This window comes from Crotalus tigris, unplaced genomic scaffold (genome assembly GCF_016545835.1).
Source record: "Crotalus tigris isolate CLP2741 ecotype Arizona unplaced genomic scaffold, ASM1654583v1 scf7180000017666.379230911805:20528666, whole genome shotgun sequence".
In the NCBI taxonomy this organism is placed as follows: Eukaryota; Metazoa; Chordata; class Lepidosauria; order Squamata; family Viperidae; genus Crotalus; species Crotalus tigris.
Window position 1 is genome coordinate 18,614,362 of NW_024096552.1, and position 23,425 is coordinate 18,637,786.

At 39.3% G+C, this 23,425-nt stretch overlaps 1 protein-coding gene across 4 annotated transcripts in view; it reads right to left on the reverse strand.

Annotated features, from left to right (window-relative positions):
* The window catches only part of STAC (SH3 and cysteine rich domain), a 91,195-nt gene that overhangs the window by 5,654 nt on the left and 62,116 nt on the right, over positions 1–23,425 (reverse strand). For 2 of the 4 annotated variants that reach the window (XM_039336904.1, XM_039336906.1), the window contains exons 6-10: positions 20,641–20,722; positions 15,174–15,244; positions 13,019–13,107; positions 12,628–12,679; positions 11,851–11,985 (exon numbers count right to left, since the gene is read on the reverse strand). In XM_039336904.1, the coding sequence (XP_039192838.1) occupies positions 11,851–11,985; positions 12,628–12,679; positions 13,019–13,107; positions 15,174–15,244; positions 20,641–20,722 (429 nt within the window). Of the gene's footprint in view, positions 1–11,850; positions 11,986–12,627; positions 12,680–13,018; positions 13,108–15,173; positions 15,245–20,634; positions 20,723–23,425 lie in introns of all 4 variants that reach the window. The other 2 variants (XM_039336903.1, XM_039336905.1) reach the window with 1 other exon arrangement.

Here is a 23,425-nt window from a genome sequence, read left to right on the forward strand (position 1 = left end):
GCACCGAATTCTTCTTGGTGGCTTGAGATCACTGTTAACTTTTTCTCAAGAGTTAGGGGAATAATATTGCCTTTGATGGCTTATGTATTAATCTAATCCTATGTTCCGATAAGTCCAAACATAAGTTAACTACATGAATAAACACTGTAACTTCACTAGATATGTCCATTTTATATGCAAGTAACAATTAAACAAAAGCCACATCCCCAACATACCTCATACAATTCTGCAATCGTGAAGAACATAGTCTTCATCTTTGGGTGACACATGCACAACAGTGACAACTTTCTTCCAAATGTATGCTTTTAAAGTAGTTTCTTCTGCTTAGCCAATCAGAATTATTTTTACTGACAACTTGCACAAAGTACATAAAGAACAAAGAATGTCTTAAAATTCATCTGCTATCAGAAATCTGTATCTTCTTGTATCCAAATGGTACTTTAAAAATAATAAATAATAAATCCAATTTTTCCAATATTCTTTGATAAAGAAAGAGAAATCAACCCTATTTGACTCAGTTTCAGAGATGCCAATAGCAAGTGTTTTCAAAGGCTTCTTAAAATAAACTAGTTTTGAACTGATAGATTAAAACATATATATGTAAGCAAACTTAATATACATGAAAATTATGGACAGATCATATAAGAGGTATACTGCAATCTAAATAACTATACCCATAACATCAGCTACATCTTGCATGACAGCCAGTTTGGTAGAGCGGCTAAAGGCACTGGCCTAGAAAACAGAAGTCTCTGAGCGCTAGTTCTGCATTAGGCACAGAGCCAGTTGGATGACTTTGGACGACTCCCTTTCTCTCAGTCTAAAAGAAGGCGGCAATGGTAAACTATTAAATGCTGCCAAGAAAACTGCAGGATTTGTCCAGGCAGTCACCAGGACTCAAGAATGATTTGAAGATATAATAGCTATAATACCTGCTCCCTATAAAATTTGTTATCTACAAAGATGACTATTTTATTTAGTGCTTTATTGTTCTTAACTTAGGAAAAGTGCTAATATAATTGACATTCTTTTCCTTTCCCTTGTCATCCTTTCTTTAAAAATAAAGCTGATTGGCTCTTGCCTGTTCTCTAAACTTTAAATCCTCTTCGGTCCGACTGTCTTCTTTTTTTTTAAGACCTTCTATATTAGCTGCTTCTTTATCCAGGCAGACTTGCCCAATTTGTCATCCATTAAGCCAGTGGTCTCCAATCTTTCCAGCCTGGTAAACCGGCTGTGGGAGGAGCGAGGGGATGGTTCCATGCAAGCGGCAGGCGCATACAGCCACCACAAGCACAAATGGAGCATCATATGTGAGTGTGCCCACCCGCCGCAAGTGCAAATGGAGCTGTGCACATGCATGTGCTCACCCACTTCTGTGGCCCATTTCTGAATGGGCCAGTTGGGGACCCCTACATTAAGCCAAAGGAAACCTATTAGCTAAATATTATATTATAACTCACCAGGACTTAATAAATATTTACTGTTACATGGGCTTTGCATGCATTAGCCATGTAATTCTCACTTCAGACTTGAATCCAGATGGCATTTTTACACAAGTATTTATTTCCAATTCACATAGTCATATTTATTTATTAAATAGATATGTGTAATGTTTTCTGTGTCTCATTTCTAAGTAATTTACAATAAAAGTAGCAATAAAATATACTAGATGACCTTGTGAAATGATCACTGCTGGACTGAGAACTCCTGCCCTAAAAACTATGCAATTTCTGAGTGAAATTTAAATTAGTCTGGAAGTTAAGTTTTGCTATTAAGGTGTTCCTTTTCTTTTTATCCCATAATTAATTTCCTTCTGGAGTCCACTAATAGTTAAACAAGAACTGCATTGACTTAATTAAGAATGCTATGATAGAGGTATCACTCATTGGTTTTATCCTGCAGTTATGCCTATTACATGGACAGCAACATGAATAGGTAGAACTGCTCATATGTCCTAATTCCACTGTTGTCTCTGATAAACTTATTTTGTTGGGTTGTATAATGCTCAACTAGCAGAAAAGCCTATGTGACCAGAGGTGACACTGTATCAACAAAAAAGTATGTGTACCAAGGGCAAAGCTTCTCAGATTAGTATTTCTAGCTTCTGAAATCTTGCGCATTATGAACAGTTATGACAGTGATGGCGAACCTTTCAGAGACCGCGTGCCCAAACTGCAACCCAAAAGCCACTTATTTATTGCCAAGTAGGCGTGGCCCACTGGGTGGGCATGGCTGTGGTGGTCATGGCAGACTGGGTGGGTGTGACCACCTCAATGTTGCTTGTGGAGAGGGATGCCTGTGGGGGCCGGACAGGGTTAGGGGAGATCTAGGGGGTCTCTGGAGGGTGAGGTAAAACAGGAGGCAGGTGGGGCTGCCATTGCTTGGGGCAAGGCGAGGCAGCCCCCCCCACAGAGCTCAGTGAGCACATGGCGGTGGCACATTCTGGGGCTCTGCAGTCTGCTGTGAATACTGGGCCAGCCCTCCAGCAACAGGTGGAGTAGGGGAGGGGAAATGTGCATGATGAAGAAAGGTCAGAAAAGAAATGGTTTGGGAAGCGAGGCCATCTGGGTAGTGGTAGGTGGGGCAATCTCTCCAGCTCGGTGGCTGTGTGGGCAGAGCTGCAAAAAGGGCTGGGAAGCGGAGTGAAAGGGAAGAGGGTGAGTGGGTAGGTGAGGGCGGATCAGCTGCAAAAATGGCTGGGAAGCGGAGTGAAAGGGAAGAGGGTGGGTGGGTAGGTGAGGGCGGATCTGCTGAAGCCATTCTGAGGAGAAAGCAAAAAGCAGCTCCACCTCACCCAGCAATTCAGAGAAGTCGCCTCTGAGCTGGATGGCTGGCCAACAGCTGAGGAGGCAATGCAATGGGTCGTGCCCAGGAAAAAGAGAGCATGTGAGGCCAAGAAGGACAGGACAGGGAGAAGAGAAATCAACCATGCTGGGATGCATCCGGCCATGTGGGACCTCAGTGAGTTAGCGGGCGGCTGGTTAAAGAGAGGGATGGTTGTGGTTCTGCCTGCTTTATTATGCGGCATGCTGGGCAGGAAGCAGCAGTGGCGGTGATCCCTGTATCGCTAGGCCTGGCCAGCAGCAGCTCTGGAAGTGAAGCTGTGCCACCCATCTTTGCACTGGTGGGGGTGGTGGCAAGTGAAGGTGGGCTCTGGTATGCACACACCCCTCACAGCTGCCACTCTGCATCATCTCGTGCACCCCGCCCAGCCCCTTGCCATCATCTCCATCTGCTGGGGCAAAGCCAGGGAAACAGGCTGGGTGGGGTGGGGGAGCTGCCAGTGCTGCTGCCATGAGGTGAAAGGGGATCGGACCCATGCACCCACTTCCCAGTATCCTGCTGCAGCCTTTCACACTGTCCCACTGGTGCTGCGGCTGATTTTGGCAACGCTGCCGCATTAAAGCTGCGGAAGGATACCAGGAAGCGGGGTGCATGGGCTGATCCCCCTTTCCCCACAGGTTTCATCTTGTGGCAGCAGAATGGGCATTTCCCCCCCCAACCTAGCCCATTTCATCAGCTCCATTAGCAGTAGCAGCTCCCTCACCAAGCTCTGGGATCGGTCACCTTCACAGAAATATGGAGGCCCCATACAGCCGCCATCGTCCCCACAGCCACTACCACCACAGGAGGGCAAGACTGGAAACAGCAAAAGTGAAAGCGGATACACTGACTGGCTGTGTAGAGCACCACTTGAGGGAACTGCTGCCTGTAACAGAGCCAGGGAAACAGGCTGGGTTGGGGGGCAGCTGCCAGTGCCGCTTCCATGAGGGGAAGCTGGTGGGGAAAGGGAGATCGGACCCATCCGCCCACTTTCCAGTATCCTGCTGCAGCCTCTCATGCTGTCCCACTGGTGCCGCGGCCAATTTCAGCAATGCATCATGGCTGCAGCAGGATACCAGTAGTGAGTGCCCAACCGATAAGGCTAGTTCCTCTGCTGATGCCATAGCACAGGCGAGAGGGTAGCAGGGGCTCCAGTCTGAAAAAACAGCTCACCCTCTCCCACCTCCATGGACTCAAGCTCAGTCACCTTCACTGAAATATGGAGGCCCTGTATAGCCGCCAGGCCTCGCTACTGCTAAAGGAGAGCGAGAATGGAAACAGGAAAAGTGAAGTGAAAGCTACTCTGGCAAACTCTGTGCTGGGGCGACGACATGTGTACCCAGAAAGAGGGCTCTGCGTGCCACCTCTGGCATGCATGCCATAGCTTCGCCCCCACTGAATTATGAGAACAGATGAATTACTCCCTTATGAACAATATGTCTGCAAGTGGGCAAAATCTGTGATGTGGATGTTCAGATTTATCTATCATTCAATAAAGGCAAGATTAGCCTATCATCTAAATCAGTTTAAATAGAAATCTGACAAGATCCTTAAGGTTCTGAGTATCACATCAAGAAATAATCTGAAGTAGCTCTACTGATGACAGATTTTTCTTTTAAGATTGTGACAGTTCTCCTGCTTGGTTATTGTATTTGAGATAACTATTAAGTAGTCCTTGGTGAACAGCATCCAGTGATCATTCAAGGTTACAGCAGCATTAAATAAACATGATTAAGTGACTGCCTCCTCACATGATCAGTTTTCAGGCAGCGTGCCTGTACTTATGATTGCAGGGACATTTCAGTATATCCCAACTGCCCATCTTTGATTCATCTCTGCCCTTTTGGCAATTCTGCCCAACAGAATTGGCAGCAATGGGCTAAAGCAAAAGCCCTGGGCCTTCAACAGGGTAGCCAGCTGCTGCTGCTCTCTGGCCTCTTCTTCAGCCCCTTATGCAAGGCTGGTGCTGGCCATGCAAAGACTTCTTCTCAAGGCAACAGGGACCATTCTACAAATTGCAGGTTGCCTTGCAATGTTTCCGAAGATTTCTCAAAATCTCATGAGAAGATTGAGCTCACCTTTCTCCAAATCGTCCACAGCCTTCTTGTGATAATTTAGAACAGTGGGTCTCAACCTGTGGGTCGGGACCCCATTTGGGGTTGAACGACCATTTCACGGGGGTCGCCAAACAATGCAGTCCGCCATTTTTCCCCCTTTTCCTTAGCTGTGCTACTCCCTTTTATTCTATTGGCTTTTGAAAGCCAATAGAATAGGCTCTCTTGAATAGAGTCTAATTCTATTGGCTTTCAAAAGCCAATAGGAATTGTCCAGGCTGTCTCTGCCCTGCTGAGCCCACCAAAAGTCCCATTCTGCAAATGGTGCTGTACCAGTTGAGTAGTCCTCGACTTACGACTGGTTGAGTAGTCCCCGACTTACGACCGGTTGAGTAGTCCTCGACTTACGACTGGTTGGGGGTCGCGGCATTAAAAAGGTTGAGAACCACTGATTTAGAAGATCTCCAAAAGTACTGTGAGAAGGCTGCCAATGATTTGGAGAATAGAATGCATTATTTGGAGAAAGACAGGTATGATCTTCTCATGAGATTTCAAAAGGCTTCAGAAGCCATTCAAAGTATCATGCGATTAGCATGTTCAGTCTCAGGAGGAAGGCCTGACATGGCCAGCACCAGTTTTGCATTGGCCAGGCTGAACACTCCTTGTCAGCAATGGGAGAAGATGTTGAAAACTGGCTGGATGTGGCAGTGCCAGCAGAGTACAGGGAGGTGGGGATTTCTGAGTCTTTGCACTGCAGTGCTGGGGTGACTGGCTGTAACATGGGGGTTGAGGCGGCATATCTCAGTGATGGTAGTGGTAGTGGTCCCAGTGGTGCTGGGGCTGAAGTAGAGTCCTGGGAATGGTGGCAGCTGGCTGAAATTGCTGAAGGCCTGAGCCTATACTTCAACCTCAGTGACGCCATTGCTGAGGAATGCCACTTTGCAGGACAGTTAAAAGGGCAGAGGTTTGGGGGGAGATAGGAGGAGTTCAAGAGGAGACAGTCACTTAATTTACCCAAGACTTGAGGATGGGAGAGTTTGAATTGGAACAGCTTGGATCAAGATGGGTTCTTGCCTAACAACTGCTGGAATTCAGTTAATGATGGCAAGAGATTGCCAGAATTGATGTTGCTAAGCAACATGTCATGTGATATCATGCTTTATGACTGTATCATTGTTCTGACTTATATTGACTAGAGTGCTGATATTCTAGCATTACAGGTTACCTAAGTTACCTTGGGTATTGGCATGGCTTTTTTTGTCACAGAACGCCCAGAACGGAGTTCCGGTACCTTTTCGGGATGGAATCTTGTAGGGTAGGCAAGGCAGGTTGTAGGACATGTGTGAGTTCCGGCACTTTTTTTTTTTTTTTTTTACAAAAAAGCACTGGGTATTGGTATTTCTAATGCACAAATTCATCTTCATTTGATCTTTACATTAGTAACTATCTGCCCAGTTAAATGTTTCCACTGGAATTATTGTCTTTGCAGCTTCAGATTTTCTTTTTCTGAATGGCAACGTGAGCAATTAAAAACCTGTAGGGTTTAAACTACCCATTTTATAAATACGTTAATACTGATGATCCGTACAGCTTCCTGAGTAGCATGTTGAATGCAATCTGACCTAAGAGGCCTATAATCTGGCACTATATTGTCAATCATTTTATACTATCTTCTTATACTTCTGCAGTCAAATATAGATGCCTGCTTATTTTACTGCACAGTTGAGGTTATGCACTCTTGGCATATATTTCCAACATCCCCACTCATCCCTTCCAGGATAAGTAGTGGATCCCCCACTACTACGATGAGGCAGCACAGTCTAGGGAAAGGGAGAATTAAAGTAATTAGAGGAATAGAATTTTACAAATCTGGGTATTTATTGAGACCAGCCTTCTAATTACCAGGATTAAGTAGATATACAAACATTACATTATACAACTACAATTTGTGCGTGGCTGACCAGCTATCTTAACCCTGTCAGTCTTTCAGAGAAAATGGCTTTTTTCTGAACTATTTTCTAGACTTCCCATCCTTTGCACCTGGTACTTTCTCTTGCCTAGTGTTCTATTGTAAAAATCCAGCCCAATATGGATCTCTGTTTTGGCTACATTATTTGGATAGGCTATGTATCCTTTAATTGTAATAACATTTTCAAGGGGAGTTATGTGTTAACTGCTTCCTAATTCCCTCTCAGACCAGAAAAATAACATGTACTATTTTCATTTCGCTTGAATCTCGGCTTCTTCACAAGCGTTATAAGCAACTTGAAGGAAAAAAGGTACAAAGCCATATAAACACAAATTGCCTCACTGTCTGGGCAAGAGACTTGGCATACGTAAGGGCACTAAAAATACCTCTGCCCTTCTGAATAACATTATACAGTGTTCCTGTTGATAAAACATGATGCGTAAGAACGTTTTTAGTTCCCATGACAAGCATATTTGTATATTCATGCCTTATCCAGTATATGCAAACTCTCATTAATATGAATATGTCAAAATGTAGGCCTGAGATAGGACTACTAATTTTTAAAGCATCCTTATCAAGAAAAAGGAATGTAACTTCATATTGGAAATTTAGATGCACACAGGATTATGCTGTGTAGAGTGAGCGAGGTAATTGGTGAATGGTGCTTGGCCTGGGAGGGAACAAAAAGTGCAAATGGATTGTGGGGAGTGAGAAGGTCAGGCAGCAACATCAATATTTCTGTGCTTGCCCTCTGGAGTCAGATTCTTCCTGAAATCTGTGAGGCTCCCACCCTACTGACATTCCAGAGGGCCCTGAAGACTAGGCTGTTCTCTCAGGCCTGGATTAGGGTAGATAGAAACTCTTCTTGGAGTATTTTTTGGTATGTGTTTTATTATGAGCAGCAGGATCCAATTTATCTGTTCTACATTGTGTTTCTATTTTGTTTGCTATGTTGTGAGCTGCCCAGAATCATTTTGGAGTCAGACAGCATCTTAATCAAAGTATGTGTGTGTGTGTGTGTGTGTGTGTGTGTGTGTGTATAAGCAGATCCAATTGGCAAAAGAAAGTTCAGGACTGTATAGGTTGGAAACATATGGAAGAAGCCTTCACCCTGCAATGGAGATAGACAATGGCTAAAATGATGGTGTATGTATGTATGGATTACTGCCTTGTCATGGCTAAGGAGCTTGCATAACTCAACGAAGCTATGAGCTATACCATGTAGGGCCACCCAAGATGGATAGGTAATAGCAAAGAGTTCTGACAAAATGTGATCCACTGGAGAAGGAAATGGCAACCCACTCCAGTATCTTTGCCATGAAAACCCCATGGACAGTACCAAAAGGCAAAAAGATATGACGCTGGAAGATGAGCCCCTCAGGTTGGAAGGTGTCCAATATGCTACTGGGAAAGAGCAGAGGGCTAGTACTAGTAGCGCCAGAAAGAATGAAGTGACTGGGCCAAAGCCGAAAGTAGACGTATCTGGTGGTGAAAGTCTGATGCTGTCTGATCTTTTCTCCATAGGAACCTGGAATGTAAGATCCATGAATCAAGGCAAGCTAGACATAGTCAAACAAGAGATGACAAGATTGAACATTGACATCTTAGGAATCAGCGAATTAAAATGGACAGGAATGGGTGAATTTAACTCAGATGACCATCTGGTATACTACTGTGGGTAAGAATCACTCAGAAGAAATGGAATAGCCTTCATAGTCAATAAAAGTATAGGAAAAGCAATACTGGGATACAATCCCCAAAATGACAGAATGATCTCAGTTCGAATCCAAGGCAAACCATTCAATATCACAGTAGTCCAAATTATGCCCCAACCACTGGTGCTGAAGAGGTTGAAATTGACCAGTTCTATGAAGTCTTACAGCACCTTATAGAATTAACACCAAAAAATGATGTCCTTATCATATTGGGGGATTGGAATGCTAAAGTAGGAAGCCAAAAGATAACCGGAATAACAGGTAAGTTTGGCCTTCTAGTACAAAATGAAGCAGGGCACAGGCTGATAGAGTTTTGTCAAGAGAATACGATGTCATAACAAACACTCTTTTCCAACAACTCAAGAGATGGCTCTATACATGGACATCACCAGACAGTCAACACAGAAATCAGATTGACTATGTGCTCTGCAGCCAAAGATGGAGAAGCTCTATACAGTCAGTAAAAACAAGACCAGGAGCTGACTGTGGCTCAGATCATGAACTTCTCAATGCAAAATTTAGGCCTAAATTGAAGAAAGTAGGAAAAAGCACTAGACCACTCAGGTATGAACTAAATCATATTCCTGATGAATATACAGTAGAGGTGACAAATAGATTTAAGGAATTAGATCTGATAGACAGAGTGCCTGAAGAACTATGGACGGAGGTTTGCAACATTGTACAAGAGGTAGCAACTAAAACCATCCCAAAGAAAAAGAAATGCAAGAAAGCAAAATGGCTGTCTGAGGAAGCTTTACAAATAGCTGAGGAAAGAAGGGAAGTGAAAGGCAAAGGAGAAAGAGAAAGATACACCCAACTGAATGCAGAATTCCAGAGAATAGCTAGAAGAGATAAGAATGCCTTCTTAAATGAACAGTGCAAAGAAATAGAAGAAAACAACAGAATAGGGAGGACCAGAGATCTCTTCAAGAAAATTGGAGATATGAAGGGAACGTTTCATGAAAAGATGGGCATAATAAAGGACCATAATGACAGGGACCTAACAGAGGCAGAAGAGATTAAGAAAAGGTGGCAAAACTACACAGAAGAACTATACAAGAACAAGTTTAACGTCCCAGATAATCACAATGGGTTGGTCACTGACCTCAAGCCAGATATCCTAGAATGTGAAGTGAAATGGGCCTTAGGAAATCTGAGCAACAACAAAGCTAGTGGAGGTGACACTATTCCAGCTGAGCTATTCAAAATCTTAAAAGACGATGCAGTAAAAGTGCTACACTCAATTTGCCAGCAAATTTGGAAAACTCAACAGTGGCCACAGGATTGGAAAAGGTCAGTTTACATTCCAATTCCAAAGAAAGGCAATGCCAAAGAAGGTTCAAACTATTGCACCATTGCATTCATTTCACATGCTAGTAAAGTTATGCTTAAAATCCTACAAGCTACACTCCAGCAGTATGTGGATCAAGAACTACCAGAAGTACAGGCAGGATTTCGGAGAGGCAGAGGAATTAGAGATCAAATTGCGAACATACGCTGGATCATGGAGAAAGCTAGAGAGTTCCAGAAAAACATCTACTTCTGCTTCATTGACTATGCTAAAGCTTTTGATTGTGTGGATCACAACAAATTATGGCATGTTCTTAAAGAGATGGGAGTACCAGACCATTTTATTTGTTTCTTAAGAAACCTATATATGGGTCAAGAAGCAACAGTAAGAACTAGACACAGAACCACTGATTGGTTCAAAATTAGGAAAGGAGTCTGGCAAGGCTGTATACTGTCACCCTGCCTATTTAACTTATATGCAGAGCACATCATGAGAAAGGCAGGGCTAGATGAATCAAAAGTTGGAATTAAGATTGCCGGAAGAAATATCAACAACCTAAGATATGCAGATGATACCATTCTAATGGCAGAAAGTGAAGAGGAACTAAAGAGCCTCTTGATGCGGGTGAAGAAGGAGAGTGCAAAAGTTGGCTTGAAACTCAACATTAAGAAAACCAAAATCATGGCATCCGGCCCTCTCAATTCCTGGCAAATAGATGGGGAAGAAATGGAGGTAGTGACAGATTTTATTTTCCTGGGCACCAAGATCACCTCAGATGGGGACTGCAGCCAAGAAATTAAAAGATGCTTACTCCTGGGGAGAAAAGCTATGGCAAATCTAGACAGCATACTAAAAAGTAGAGCCATCACCCTGCCAACAAAAGTGCATATAGTCCAGGCCATGGTTTTCCCAGTTGCAATGTATGGATGTGAAAGTTGGACCATAAGAAAGGCTGAGCGACAAAGAATTGAGGTCTTTGAACTATGGTGCTGGAGAAGTCTCCTGCGAGTCCCTTGGACTGCAAGGCGTTCAAACCGGTCAGTCCTAGAAGAGATCAACCCCGACTGCTCTTTAGAAGGCCAGATCCTGAAGTTGAAACTTGAATACTTTGGCCACCTAATGAGAAGGAAGGACTTACTGGAGAAGAGCCTAATACTGGGAAAGATTGAGGGCAATAGAAGAACGGGACAAAAGAGAATGAGGTGGCTGGATGGAGTCACTGAAGCAATAGGTGTGAACTTAAATGGACACCAGAAGATGGTAGAGGACAGGAAGACCTGGAGGAACATTGTCCATAGGGGTCACGATGAGTCAGACATGACTTTGCAATTATCAAGAACAACAACATGTATGTGTCTATGATTAAACTAAATGACCAAAGGCGTAATCTGATGTAAGGCAGATTTTTTTTCACTCTTCATTTTCTGTATGCTTCATTTGCCACTTTATTTTAGCCCTGCTCTTTCATAGCTATTTTGTACTGTCACAAAGAAATATACTTATAATTGGTGGACATTGCCCACTTGTTTCCATTGCAAATGACTATGACTATCCATTACTATATTCTCTAATAGCATTGTCCAACAAAGTTGCTTTAGCTTGATTATTGGGATAAATAAAAACTAATGTACTTTTTTCATCCCACTGTTGCAGATAAGAATTTTACATTTCACAACTTATTTCTATTAATTCAGATATCAGCATGATTTCATAATAATCCCTTGATTTAAATATATTTCTGTGTTTATAAAAATAGCAAACAAAGTCTCCTATATGCATTAGCACGTGTATTAATAATCTCTTTTTCAGTAAGCATGAGCAACCTTTGCCCTTTATTGATCAGCTTTGTATTAATTGTGTTAACTATTTTATCCATGGGTTTGAATCTCCAATCTTCATAATTTAGGTGGGGGAGTCATGAACCATGGAATTTCATGGGACGGTTAAGTTGGGTCCTTAAAATTTTAAAATACAGAAAAGAGTTCTAAGTTTACTTACTTGGTTTTCTTTTAGAGTTATCTGTCCTTGTTCCTTGCATCCAATAAATGTTCTGATACATTTGAAAACTTTTTCATCTTGTAATCTTTGAACAAAATTAGCAGGAAAAAAACCAGTTCTATCTTCTATTTTTCCCTGTGAACAGACATGGTGACAAAACAATCATTACATGGTATTAAAGTTCATATTTTGTATATGTTATTTTTCAGTCAGTTCCTCAAGTTGATTTGTTCTCCTTTCCCTTCAGCTACTGAGATAGCTAGCATTGTAAAACAGTTCCCACAGAGTCTACAATCACCCATTGAGTTTCATCAAAATTCAGAGGAATTTGAACTTTAATCATTCTAGCCTTGGCCAGATGCTCTAACCCATCTTCCCCAACATTGGCTCTCCATGTATGGCAGATTACAATTCTCTTCATCAATATTCAGCATGCTGGTTGAGGATAGTGGAAGCTATAATCCAATATAATTAAAGAGCACTTGGTTGGTTCTATAATTGATGACAATTTCTAATGTAGATAACCAGATAATTTGATGGTTTGTTTGCATTCCCCTGCTTTATCTCTTGGATTTTAGTCTGAAACAGAAGGAACGTTTCTTTATTTTCTCATTATGAAAAAGAGTAGCTAACCAAAGAACTATGCTAGAAAAAATATAGTTCTACAATAGAATATTGGGTTACAAATGGATTTATATTGATGTATTGATCAAAAAAGTATAATACAATATTCACTTTTTTCCATTTTCAACACAATTGAAGCTATTTTGATTGTACCTTCCACCAATCTTCATTTGAATCCTCCAGTAGTGTAATTCTATCTCCTGGTCTATGATTAAAGAAACAGAAATATTGAAATTAGTTTATATGTCTCTACTAATATGCAAAAGCACCAGTACATTCTGTCATTTATTCATCCATCAGACTATACTGTAGAATTGTACAAAATTATCTGTAATGGTGATACAGATGATGGGATTAAAAACTATTGGTTTTGATTTCAATAAAACTAGTAAAACAAGCCAATCACAACTAAATGCAGCCTTCAGTGCCCCCAATTCACATGTTTTTTAAAGCTTGGATAATGTCGACAATATAATGTATAGATATGTATATTAAACAAATAAAAATATGCATAGATGGAATATACAGGGTATACTAGCATTACCTCATTTCCAAATCTTCGTGCTCCTGTGGTACAAATTTGTACAAGGCAACATAGGTATTCATCTGACCAGTATCTTTATTAAGAGATCCCTTGATTATAGAAGAGAGGGAGCAAAGAAGAGGAAAATAGATTACTACTAGTTTTGCAAAAACATCATATTGGAAATCATAGTTGCTTTTCCTTAGACCAGTGGTTCTCAACCTTTTTAATGCCGTGACCCCCAACCGGTCATAAGTTGAGGACTACTCAACTGGTCGTAAGTTGAGGACTACTCAACTGGTGAAGCACCATTTGCAGAATGGGACTTTTGGCAGGCTCAGCAGGGCAGAGACAGCCTGGACAATTCCTATTGGCTTTTGAAAGTCAATAGAATTAGACTCTATTCAAGAGAGTCTATTCTATTGGCTTTCAAAAGCCAATAGAATAAAAGGGAGTAGCACAGCTAAGGAAAAAGGGAAAAAATGGCGGACTGCGTTGTTTGGCGACCCCCGTGAAATGGTCGTTTGACCCCAAATGGGGTCCCGACCCACAGGCTGAGAACCACTGCCTTAGACATTGAAGTGGTATTTTGAAATATATTTTGTTTGTTGAGTACCCATGACCAATGGCTTCATTTTGGTCTAATTTTATTCTTTGTTTTTAACTCGGAGTAGAACATAAATGGTGAAATGTATCTGACAGGGTCTAAACTTATTTTGAAATAAAATTTAAAAAGCTGGAGAAGGGATATTTAGCAATGAATAACAACTCTAGCAAATTCTGTTTGAGAAGCTAATATTATAGATAGTACAACAGGTTTGTATTATCTACTGAACTGATACAATCCCAAATCCACTAAACAAGACATATACAAAAGAGTGATCTAGGAAGATAAATGGAGAATTTCTAAAGAAATTGCTTTTGATTATATACAGAATTTAGACATTTTTTTCAGTATCAGAACTAGGTTTATACACAAATAAATTTCTATTTTCTCTCAAGCTTTCTAGATCTCAGTATATTAAGAGAGGGAGAAAAGGCTTTTTATGGGTGTTCTCATTCAATCATTGGGAACTGGAACCATTCCACATCAAATATGTATTTATGTCTATTTCTGTCCATATTAGTTCTTTGCATAAATAGTGATTTAAAAATGAAAATTCATATTTATTTCCAGACCTGCGTCAAAATATAATATACATTTTCTAAAATATGTATTTTCCTGAGTACTTTTCCTTAATACATGCATTTACCAGCAAAGAAATATATATGTACAGATCTGGACAGCAAAAAAATGGAACAATTTTTCTGCATGCTAGTACAGAAAGAGAAAATTAGACAGTTTATTGAAAACTGTATGCTGAACAAAATCCTTCTCCATTTCTACATAATGCAAATGTTTTAAACCATTCAGTTCATAGATTTGGCTATATTTTGGCTATATCTTGAATTGAATGTAGAACTATTATCTATATATTTTATTATAAAAGTCCAAGTAAAGAAAGTCCAAGTAAATTATTTAAGTTATAATGAATATTTAAGTTATAATGACAAGTGCCAAAGATAAAAGATAAAGAGATCTTTGGATTTGTGAAAATTTGTTTTCACTGATGTGCAGTCTAATAGTAGATATTAAAATAATGAACAGATGCAGACAAACCCATCTTTACAAAATCAGGAGGCTTCAACTTCCTCCATTGTAAGACTGCAATAAAAATGACAAAGGTTTTGCCACTAACTTGGCTGGTTAAATGGTAAGCTTTAAGACAAAATGATTGGGATATACATTTTGGCCTTGCTCTGGCCATTTCCCCCCATCTCTCATCCCAAATTAATGAAAAAGTTTTGCAATGAAATTGTAAACCTATTTGCCTGAAAGCTTCACAGAACTAGAAATTCTTAGCAGGCAGCTATATTCAGCTGAATTATTATAATTATAATTATTATAATTTATCTTCCTATAATCCTGTGATTCAAAGGTCTGGGAATGGAGCTATAGAAACAATATATGCATCTCCAATTCCAAGTTTTATTTTAAAAAATAATATTTGGGGAGCAGAAAGCTTATTCTGCAAATTATCATTTATTAACATATATATGTATATTTTATTTATTAATGTATATATTCATATTAAATATAATATACTATTATATTTATACATATCTAAAAATTCACCTGTAGTGCAGAGTTAATTTTCTTTGGTTCTTCTCCAAAATCCAACATACCATTTATTGAATATGTAAATACTGTAATCAGAGAGAAAAATATATTTTAGGATCAAGAGCCTACCTGCCAAAGAACACCATCAGTTGTACTAATATTATATTTTCACTTCATTTTGTCTTTGCCTGCAAGAATTTGTAACTTGCATTCCTACTAAGATGCCTTTCCTAAGGGTTAAACCATCAAAGTCTAATACTCCTATTTCAGTCTGTGAAATTTTTTAAAGAGAAAGGGTTGAAAACCATGGGCTTTGATTCTATTATTGGTATTAAAAACTTCACTTTTTAAATAGTCCACTTATTCTTTAATTGAAGAGAAAAGTATGGGAAAAATGTAAAGAATGTAAAAATATTTTATATTCAAATATTCTGCTCTGTTATATATATTTCCTCACTATTCATATAACCTGACATATTAATTACTGTCAACATTCAACAATTCTGTTTTCAGAAACTTAACTATTTTTCTGGAACTGATAATGCTCATGTATGAATATCAGTTTTTACCAAGTATCAGTTGTCACCAGATAATGGCACTTCTCTGGGAATCTGAGGTGGATATCTCTATCTCAGAAGGATCATTCCATTTCTTCCTTAAGTTCTATAAATGCTTGGTCCTTGGCAATAACGCCATATTCCATGTTAGCACAGGGCAAAGCCTAAAAACTGCCTTATAATATGTATGTACTTGATTTTTAATCATCTATCACACTTTCCATGGTAACAAAGGAGGACCACGAGCTGGCGCTCTCCCTCTCTGTTAACACAGCTCTGGAGAAAGGAGAGTAAGCACAATACAGTGCCACCCATCCCTAATTCTTGGTTTGTTCTGGAAATTGGAGGTGGGCAGCACTGTACTATGCTCTTTTCCTTTCTCTGGCAACAGTTCCAGTCAGTGTTGACAGAGGAGAGACCTCTTTGCTTTATTGGGTATCTCAGGGGTTCAGTTCTTTCTCCACTTCTATTTAACATGAGGCCTCTGGGTGAGGTGATTTGTCAGTTTGGGGCATAATACCATCAGTACACAGATAACACTCAGCTTTGTTTCTCTATGCTAAGCCATTTGACTGATCCTGATCCCAGTGCCTGGGGCTGAATGGGACGAAACATGCTCAATCTTAGCAAGATGGAGTTGATCTGGATATTTGGACCACCTGGAGATAGGTTCTTCCATTCATGGGGTTTCACTGCTCCAGACAGATCTGGTGCACAATCTGGGGGTTCTCTTGGACTTGCAGCTCCTGTTAAAAAAGCAGCTGTACCTGTGACTAGGAGAGTCTTTGCATACTTTTGAATCATATGTCAGTTGCACCCATACTTGGATTGAGAAGCCTGCCATTGTAACATATAGGTTAGACTAGAGTATTGTAACATGCTCTGCATGGGGCTACCTTTGAAGACCACTCAGAAACTTTAGATAGTGTAGAATGTGGCTGTGTGGATAATAAATAGTTCCAGATAACACCACCCTTGAATGAACTGCATTGGTTACTACTGTGTTCTTGGTGCAATTCAATGTGCTGGTAGTTAAAGCCCGATAAGGCTTGGGACCATGGTATTTGAGAGATTGCCTTTTTCCAAAGGCAATATGTGTGTGTTTGTGTGTGTGTGTGTTTGTGGTGTTTATGTATATGTGTACATGTATATATGTTAATAATAATATTAAAATATGATCCCTGGGTGTATCCATATTCAAAATAAATAAGCATGAGCACTAGGGAATTCTAAACTATAAAAGTTTAATAAAAAATGCCAAGCTTTCATCGGCAACTGCTGACATCATCAGGGCTTAAAATGCTAGTCAGTGAGGAAGTTCTTTTATAGGTTAGTCAAGGTCTGCACCCAGGTCCTAGACCTCATCATCGGACCTAATTGAATAAACTGTGTTCCGGTTGCAGTTTGGCGGGATGGGTGGCAGTTGTTCTTTTCCTGCATCTCTTGTCTGTATGCGTAGCACCACATATCCTCCTTTCGTTGAATTCAGAATTGGGCAGGGTATTCCCCCCCCTTTTTAGTTTGGTCATGTCTCCTGTGTCACTCCATTGTGTGTTCCTGTCATCCTTCCCCTTTCTCCACTCAAGTTGTCTAGGTTTTATACGCTCTCCCTTCTTCTCTTCTCCACAAGCTTCACTTGCACAGCTGTGACTCCATAGGGATTGTCCCGTTCAACCTCCACCCCTCTCCCCCCCATCTCCGATGCCTTCCACTCGTATATTCTCACCCTCTAAGCTATCCTTTCCCTTGCTCCATCTAAGTTGTCTAGGTCTTGTATACTCTTTCTTCTTCTCTTCTCCACAAGCTCCACTTGCACAGTTGTGATCTCCATAGGGGTCATCCCATTTAACCTCCACCCCTCTCCTCCCATCTCCGATGTTTTCCATGTATATATGTATAAATATATTTAATTAATTGTAAGCCACCCAGAATTATTGACAAAGACCGGCAGCTATAGAAATGGAATGAATGAGACTTCTGGTTTACCATCGCAGCCGCCGTGGAGGCTGGAAGGTGAGCTCTGTCTTCTGCATTTGATTTTGCACTGCTGGCAGACCCTGGAAAGGGTCAAAAGTCGCCTTGTAGGGACAACAAGCAAGGAGGGGATCCCCACTTGATCACAGGAGGTGGTAGCCCTTCTGTTTGACCTGGGGTAGCCTCCAAACTGAGAAATGAAAGACTGGCCAAAGAAATATGGTCTGTCACTAGGCTGCAGGCAGCTGAAGTCAAATTTACTACCAGGCATTTCTAAAGCAGCATGGATGAGACTGGATGAGATCTGACCTCTCTTCAATCCTAACTATCCTTTTTACCTGTATAAAAGTATTACCTGCCCAAAGTATTTCCCCCCCCCCCGTGGAGAGAGGGAAGGGAAATCCTATCCCACCCTCTAAGAGCAGCAGCGACTGACTATCCAGAGGAGTTTAAAACGTTGAAAGAATAACCTTATTTTAACTGGATTTATATGTTTTTAAAATTTGAGGACCAAAAGGTTTCTTATCCCTATTGAAGATTTGGGTTTTTAGTTACAAAAAGAAGTAAAATTGGAAAAAGAATTATAAAAATTTTGGACTTAAAAATCTTAAACGGCATTGGTGACATCTTGTGGCTAAATCTGACACTACAACCTGTTATTGTCTAAAAGAGACTTGGCTTGAAGCCCAGACTACAGATAAGACTCCTTTAACCTTGGCAGTTATCAGCTGTGAGAAGCTCAGCTATGTTCTATACCCAGTGATAAAATTATTTTCATCTCTTGATTGTAAAGCTTTTAATTTAATACACTACTAAGAGAATATAGATGAAGATCAGGAACGGATTCTTTCTATGTTGAAAGCAATTCATGAAACTATTCTTACAGCTTCTGACTAAATAAGACGCTATAGAAAAAGAACAAGATGTCAGTCTAGATATTCAAACCCTAACTTTGACTACAATTAAAGAATCAACTACACAGAACACAATAGAAAAAATAGAACAATCAAACACTATGATAGAAGATTCAATGGACCAACAAACACAGTTAATGGAAAACCCACAAAAAGGACTGATAACACTGAAAATGGAAAAGACTTTCTATATAAACCAGAAGAAATATGAGGAGCAAGAAGAAGAACAGACCAAAGGGAAGATAAACATTCCAGGACAACTATGGGGAGATGGAATAATAGAGAGACAATTTGTTAGTCCTTCCAAAAGAATGGTGATTGGATGGTCTCTTTTATTTCAAATAATATATACCATAACAGAGGGAGATCTATTTGATGATTTAAAAGCACGGACATGGAAGGCGAGTTGGCAAAGAAAGAAAGCTAGAATAAGGCTGAAGAAAATTGAGGTTTGGATTTATTAGTAAGGATTAATTAAAATAGAATATACTCAAACAGACAAAATGTGTACTTTGAATACTAGATTATGCTATGAATTGAGATAAAGAAAACTGGTCATTTAAAACTTGGAAGTATCAATATCAAAAGTCAAATTTGAATATTGATGGGAAATTAAAAATTGGGGAAAACAAATAAATAGGATATTAATTATAAAGATTGAATGTAAAAGTAATTAAGATATATATAAGCTAATTTTTTAATAAATGTAATAAACATGTCTTTACGTAATTGATAAAATAGGAATTGTATTAGTTTAAATATGAGATAGTAGATATTAAGAGAAAAAGAGAGGAAGTATTTCATGTTGAAATAAGGGAAATTTTGGTCATTAAATTTAAGACATTTGGAAATTAGTAGAAAATAAGAATGTTATACTGTATTATTAACTAGATGATGTAAGATGGTGAGAAATAGAATATATTCAAATAGATAGGACACGTATCTTGAACATTAGGTTTTGTGATGAACTGTGGTAAAGGAAACTTTGGTTACCTAAAACTTGGAAATTATAAATATTAAATGTTAAATTTAAATATTGACGGAAAACTAAAAATTGGGAAAATTACAGGATATTGATTGTCTATAAAGATTGAATGTTAAAGCAATTAGGATATATATAAGCTAAAAACTATTGATAAATGTAATAATGTTATTTTACTTAATTCATATAATAAGAATTGTATTAGCTTAAACATGAGACAGTAAATACTAAGGGAAAAAGAGAGGAAATATTTAATGTGGTAGACACTTGTATGTTATGGAATTATTGATTAACCCAACCTCCACATTGCTTTTTAAATATTTAAATGTAAAACTAGAAAATCAATAAAACTTAAAAAAAGAAAGAAATGGAATGAATGAATAAATAAATAAATAAATACATTCAAACTTTAAACCATTTAATACCCACACGTACCCTTCAATACACTTAATATTCTTAATTAATCTTTTTGTACTCTGTATTAGAATCCTTGGGATCACAACATAAAAGGTTTGGTGTTATCAAAGCTTTCAGACAGCATGGAAAATTTTATAACTGCCAAGAGGAATGTTTTGGTGGAGTTTTGGAGTATAATATTTTATACTCTTAAAATTTTATACTCTTAAAATACTTTTATATTTTATAATTTTATGCTAATCTTCTGATGAGGCAACAATAATCTAATCAAGTAACGATCAAATAAATTGTTACTATTCTGATGAGGTTTGTTGGGGATCACAGAGAATTTCATCAACAACCTTCCTGCACTATGTGAAATTGTGCATATCTCACAGATAATAGATCTTTTTAAATATGGAAAACATGAATGTTAAATATGCTAAGAAACATTTGCTGCAATTTTTTATGATTTGCTGGCAGTGTACAAGAAGCCACACCATAATTATTATAAACCCTGGAAAGCAGTAGAGAGTAAATAGTAGCTTCCTCCTCAATATCTGTTTGCACCTTTTGACATTAATCCCAGAACAGGGTTTGTACGTCAAGATTTTATGAGATAATCTGTGTTTTAGCTATAACTGATAACTTACACTCACCACTATTGCTGCGTTGCCTATTTATGTCAAACATATTTCCTAGGCTGCCTCTTTCTTCAGGAACTTCTGCCAGATCTGATGTCTGCAATAGAGAAAAAAGCAGCACAGTGAAAACTAGTGATAAGATGAAGAAAATTGAGATCAAACATGTGCCAACAATTTGATGATGGTAGTGAGAATATGGGAATTAGAATGGAGCTTCAGTGCTGCTTCTACTATATTATCCAGAGGCAGTTTAGATCCTTGATTGAAGTATAGCAATATGTATAGTATAAACTGGTGTCCTAGATGTTAAATGGAATGCAAACATGTTTTCTTATTTAGACTGGAGAAGAAAAAGAGTAGTAAATTTTTTTAGAGCTTCTATGTGAAGTAGGTTAGAACAGCCCTTCCCAAATATAGATATAATTCAATATACTAAGGGCCAACTCATACAATTCCCTAATCAACATAGCTATTTATTGTAAGAGGAAGACATTATATTTCCTTGTATGCAATGCTTATTTCTCTACAGTTACTTAGGTAAAGCTAAAAAGATGCATTGTTAGAATTCAATATGATAGTTGGATACAGATGCAGTTATAATTAAAGCAAATTTACTAAAGCCTATTTAGAATCAAATAGCTTAATAAAGAATTTAGTCTATTCTGCTCCATCTAATTATGAATTCAAGTAACATAATCCATCTCTTCATTTACACAATACTGTTCTCTCCCCCCCCCCCCGCTTTTATTTCATGGTCATGCCTGACATTCCTTTAAGAGGTCATGCCTGACATCCCTGGCTATGAAAAATTTGATGAATGACTAGACAACTTCTGATTTGCGGGGTCATCCTTTCAAAGACATTTCTTACTTAAACAGAGAAGCAAAATGACCACAGGTTGAGTAGAGCTACAGAATGACAAGCAGAGGGAGTGGGAGAAACTTCTGATTCCTTGCTGGCTTCCCCAGTGAGTTTCCTTGTGGGAAGAGTATCAGAAACCTTCCTTCCTTCCTTCCTTCCTTCCTTCCTTCCTTCCTTCCTTCCTTCCTTCCTTCCTTCCTTCCTTCCTTCCTTCCTTCCTTCCTCCTTCCAAAATTCCTACTGGCTTCTCCATTTACTTTACTTGTGGGACGATTATAGAGAGAAAGACATTGGGGAAGCCAGCATCAGAAGAATCTGGAAGAATGTATTTGGAAAATGACTGGGGGGGGGGTGAAGAGAGTGACCAATCTTTAGGATCTTTAGGTCCTAATTCCAAGCATAAACATCAAGACAACAAATCAAACAAGGAGGTAGAGCTTGGTGGGAAAAAAAGAAAAACTCAGATACAAATTAAGAGATGTAGGTCAGCCATAAAGGACTCAGATGCCTATACACTAATGCTCAAGGATTGGGGAACAGAGAGACCTTGAAGTACTAATATATGAGGGCAAGTAAGATATTATTGCCATTACTGAAACTTGGTGAGATTGAAACTCACAACTGGAAAATACTGATGAAAGGATATAAACTGTTCAAAAGAAAGAGATGTAACAAATGCATAAAACCACAGATAAAAGTCTCCTAGAATGCATATGGGTTAATATAAAAAGAAAAAAGAACAACATTGTCATAGTAAATACTACAAGCCGCCCAACCAAGCAGAAGAAATAGATGAACCTTTTGCTAATAAGTTAACAAATATATGTAAGAAATACACCACATTAATAAGGGGGGACTTTAACTACCGACATCAACTGGGAGACAAACTCTGCATCAAGTGGGAGATTGAACAGGCTCCTGACCAACCTAGCTGACAAATTTGTCAAAGTTTGAGGAGGACACTAGAGGGACAGCTATACTGGACTTAATTCTTACTAATACAAAAGAAATGAAAGAGGGGGTTGAAGTTGCAGGAATGTTAGGGGAGAGTGGCCATGTCATATTAGAATTCAGTATAATACTGATTATATTCAGTAATAGAATACAATCAAACCAGCATCTTAGACTTTCAAAGAGCTGATTTAAACAAACTCAGAGAAAGCTTGGGAAGGATTCAATGGATGAAAATCTTAAAGGGGAAAACAACCAAGAATTTTAGGAAATTGAAAAATATTATAAAAGCTGAGTCTAACACAATACTATTGAAAAAGAAAAATAAGAAATCCATGAAGTAATCAGTATGGTTGCACAAGGAACTCTGATAAACTAAAAGAAAAAAGAATAAGTATAGGTAATCCCCGAGTTATGAGCGTTCACTTAATGCTTGTTCAAAGTTATGTGATGAGTGCTCACTAGTGCTCACTATGAGCAAATCCCAAAATTATATTGCAACACCACGACAGTTGTTGGCCCTTACGAGTGACCGCAATGGCTCTGCAACATTCACCCTGGTTATTCCCTCCCTCCTCACCCCTACCCTGGGTCTCTTTAGGCACCAGGCCTTCAATACTCACCGTGCAAAGATCAAGATCCTTCGCTTTGTTGGCTACTCCAGGCCTTTGGTGTGTTCACAGAGAATGGAGGTCTAAAGTAATGCAAGATCATGCGAGATCAGTGGGGCGAGATCTCACATTACTGATCTTGTGTGATCTCACGATACTTTAGGCCTCTGTTCTCTGCAACAGAGAATGGAACCAAAGCAGGGGAAGCTTCCACGTGTCTCTGGAGGCTGGATCGGGGCTCCATAGGCCTTTCCCAGGCCATTGCAGTATGGATCTGAGGTCGGTGAATGTTTCTGCGCCTACCCACAGCCTGATCCAGACTCTGGAGGCCTTTTGCTGCTGCCAAGATCTGTGGTCAGTGAATGCTTCCGTGCTCC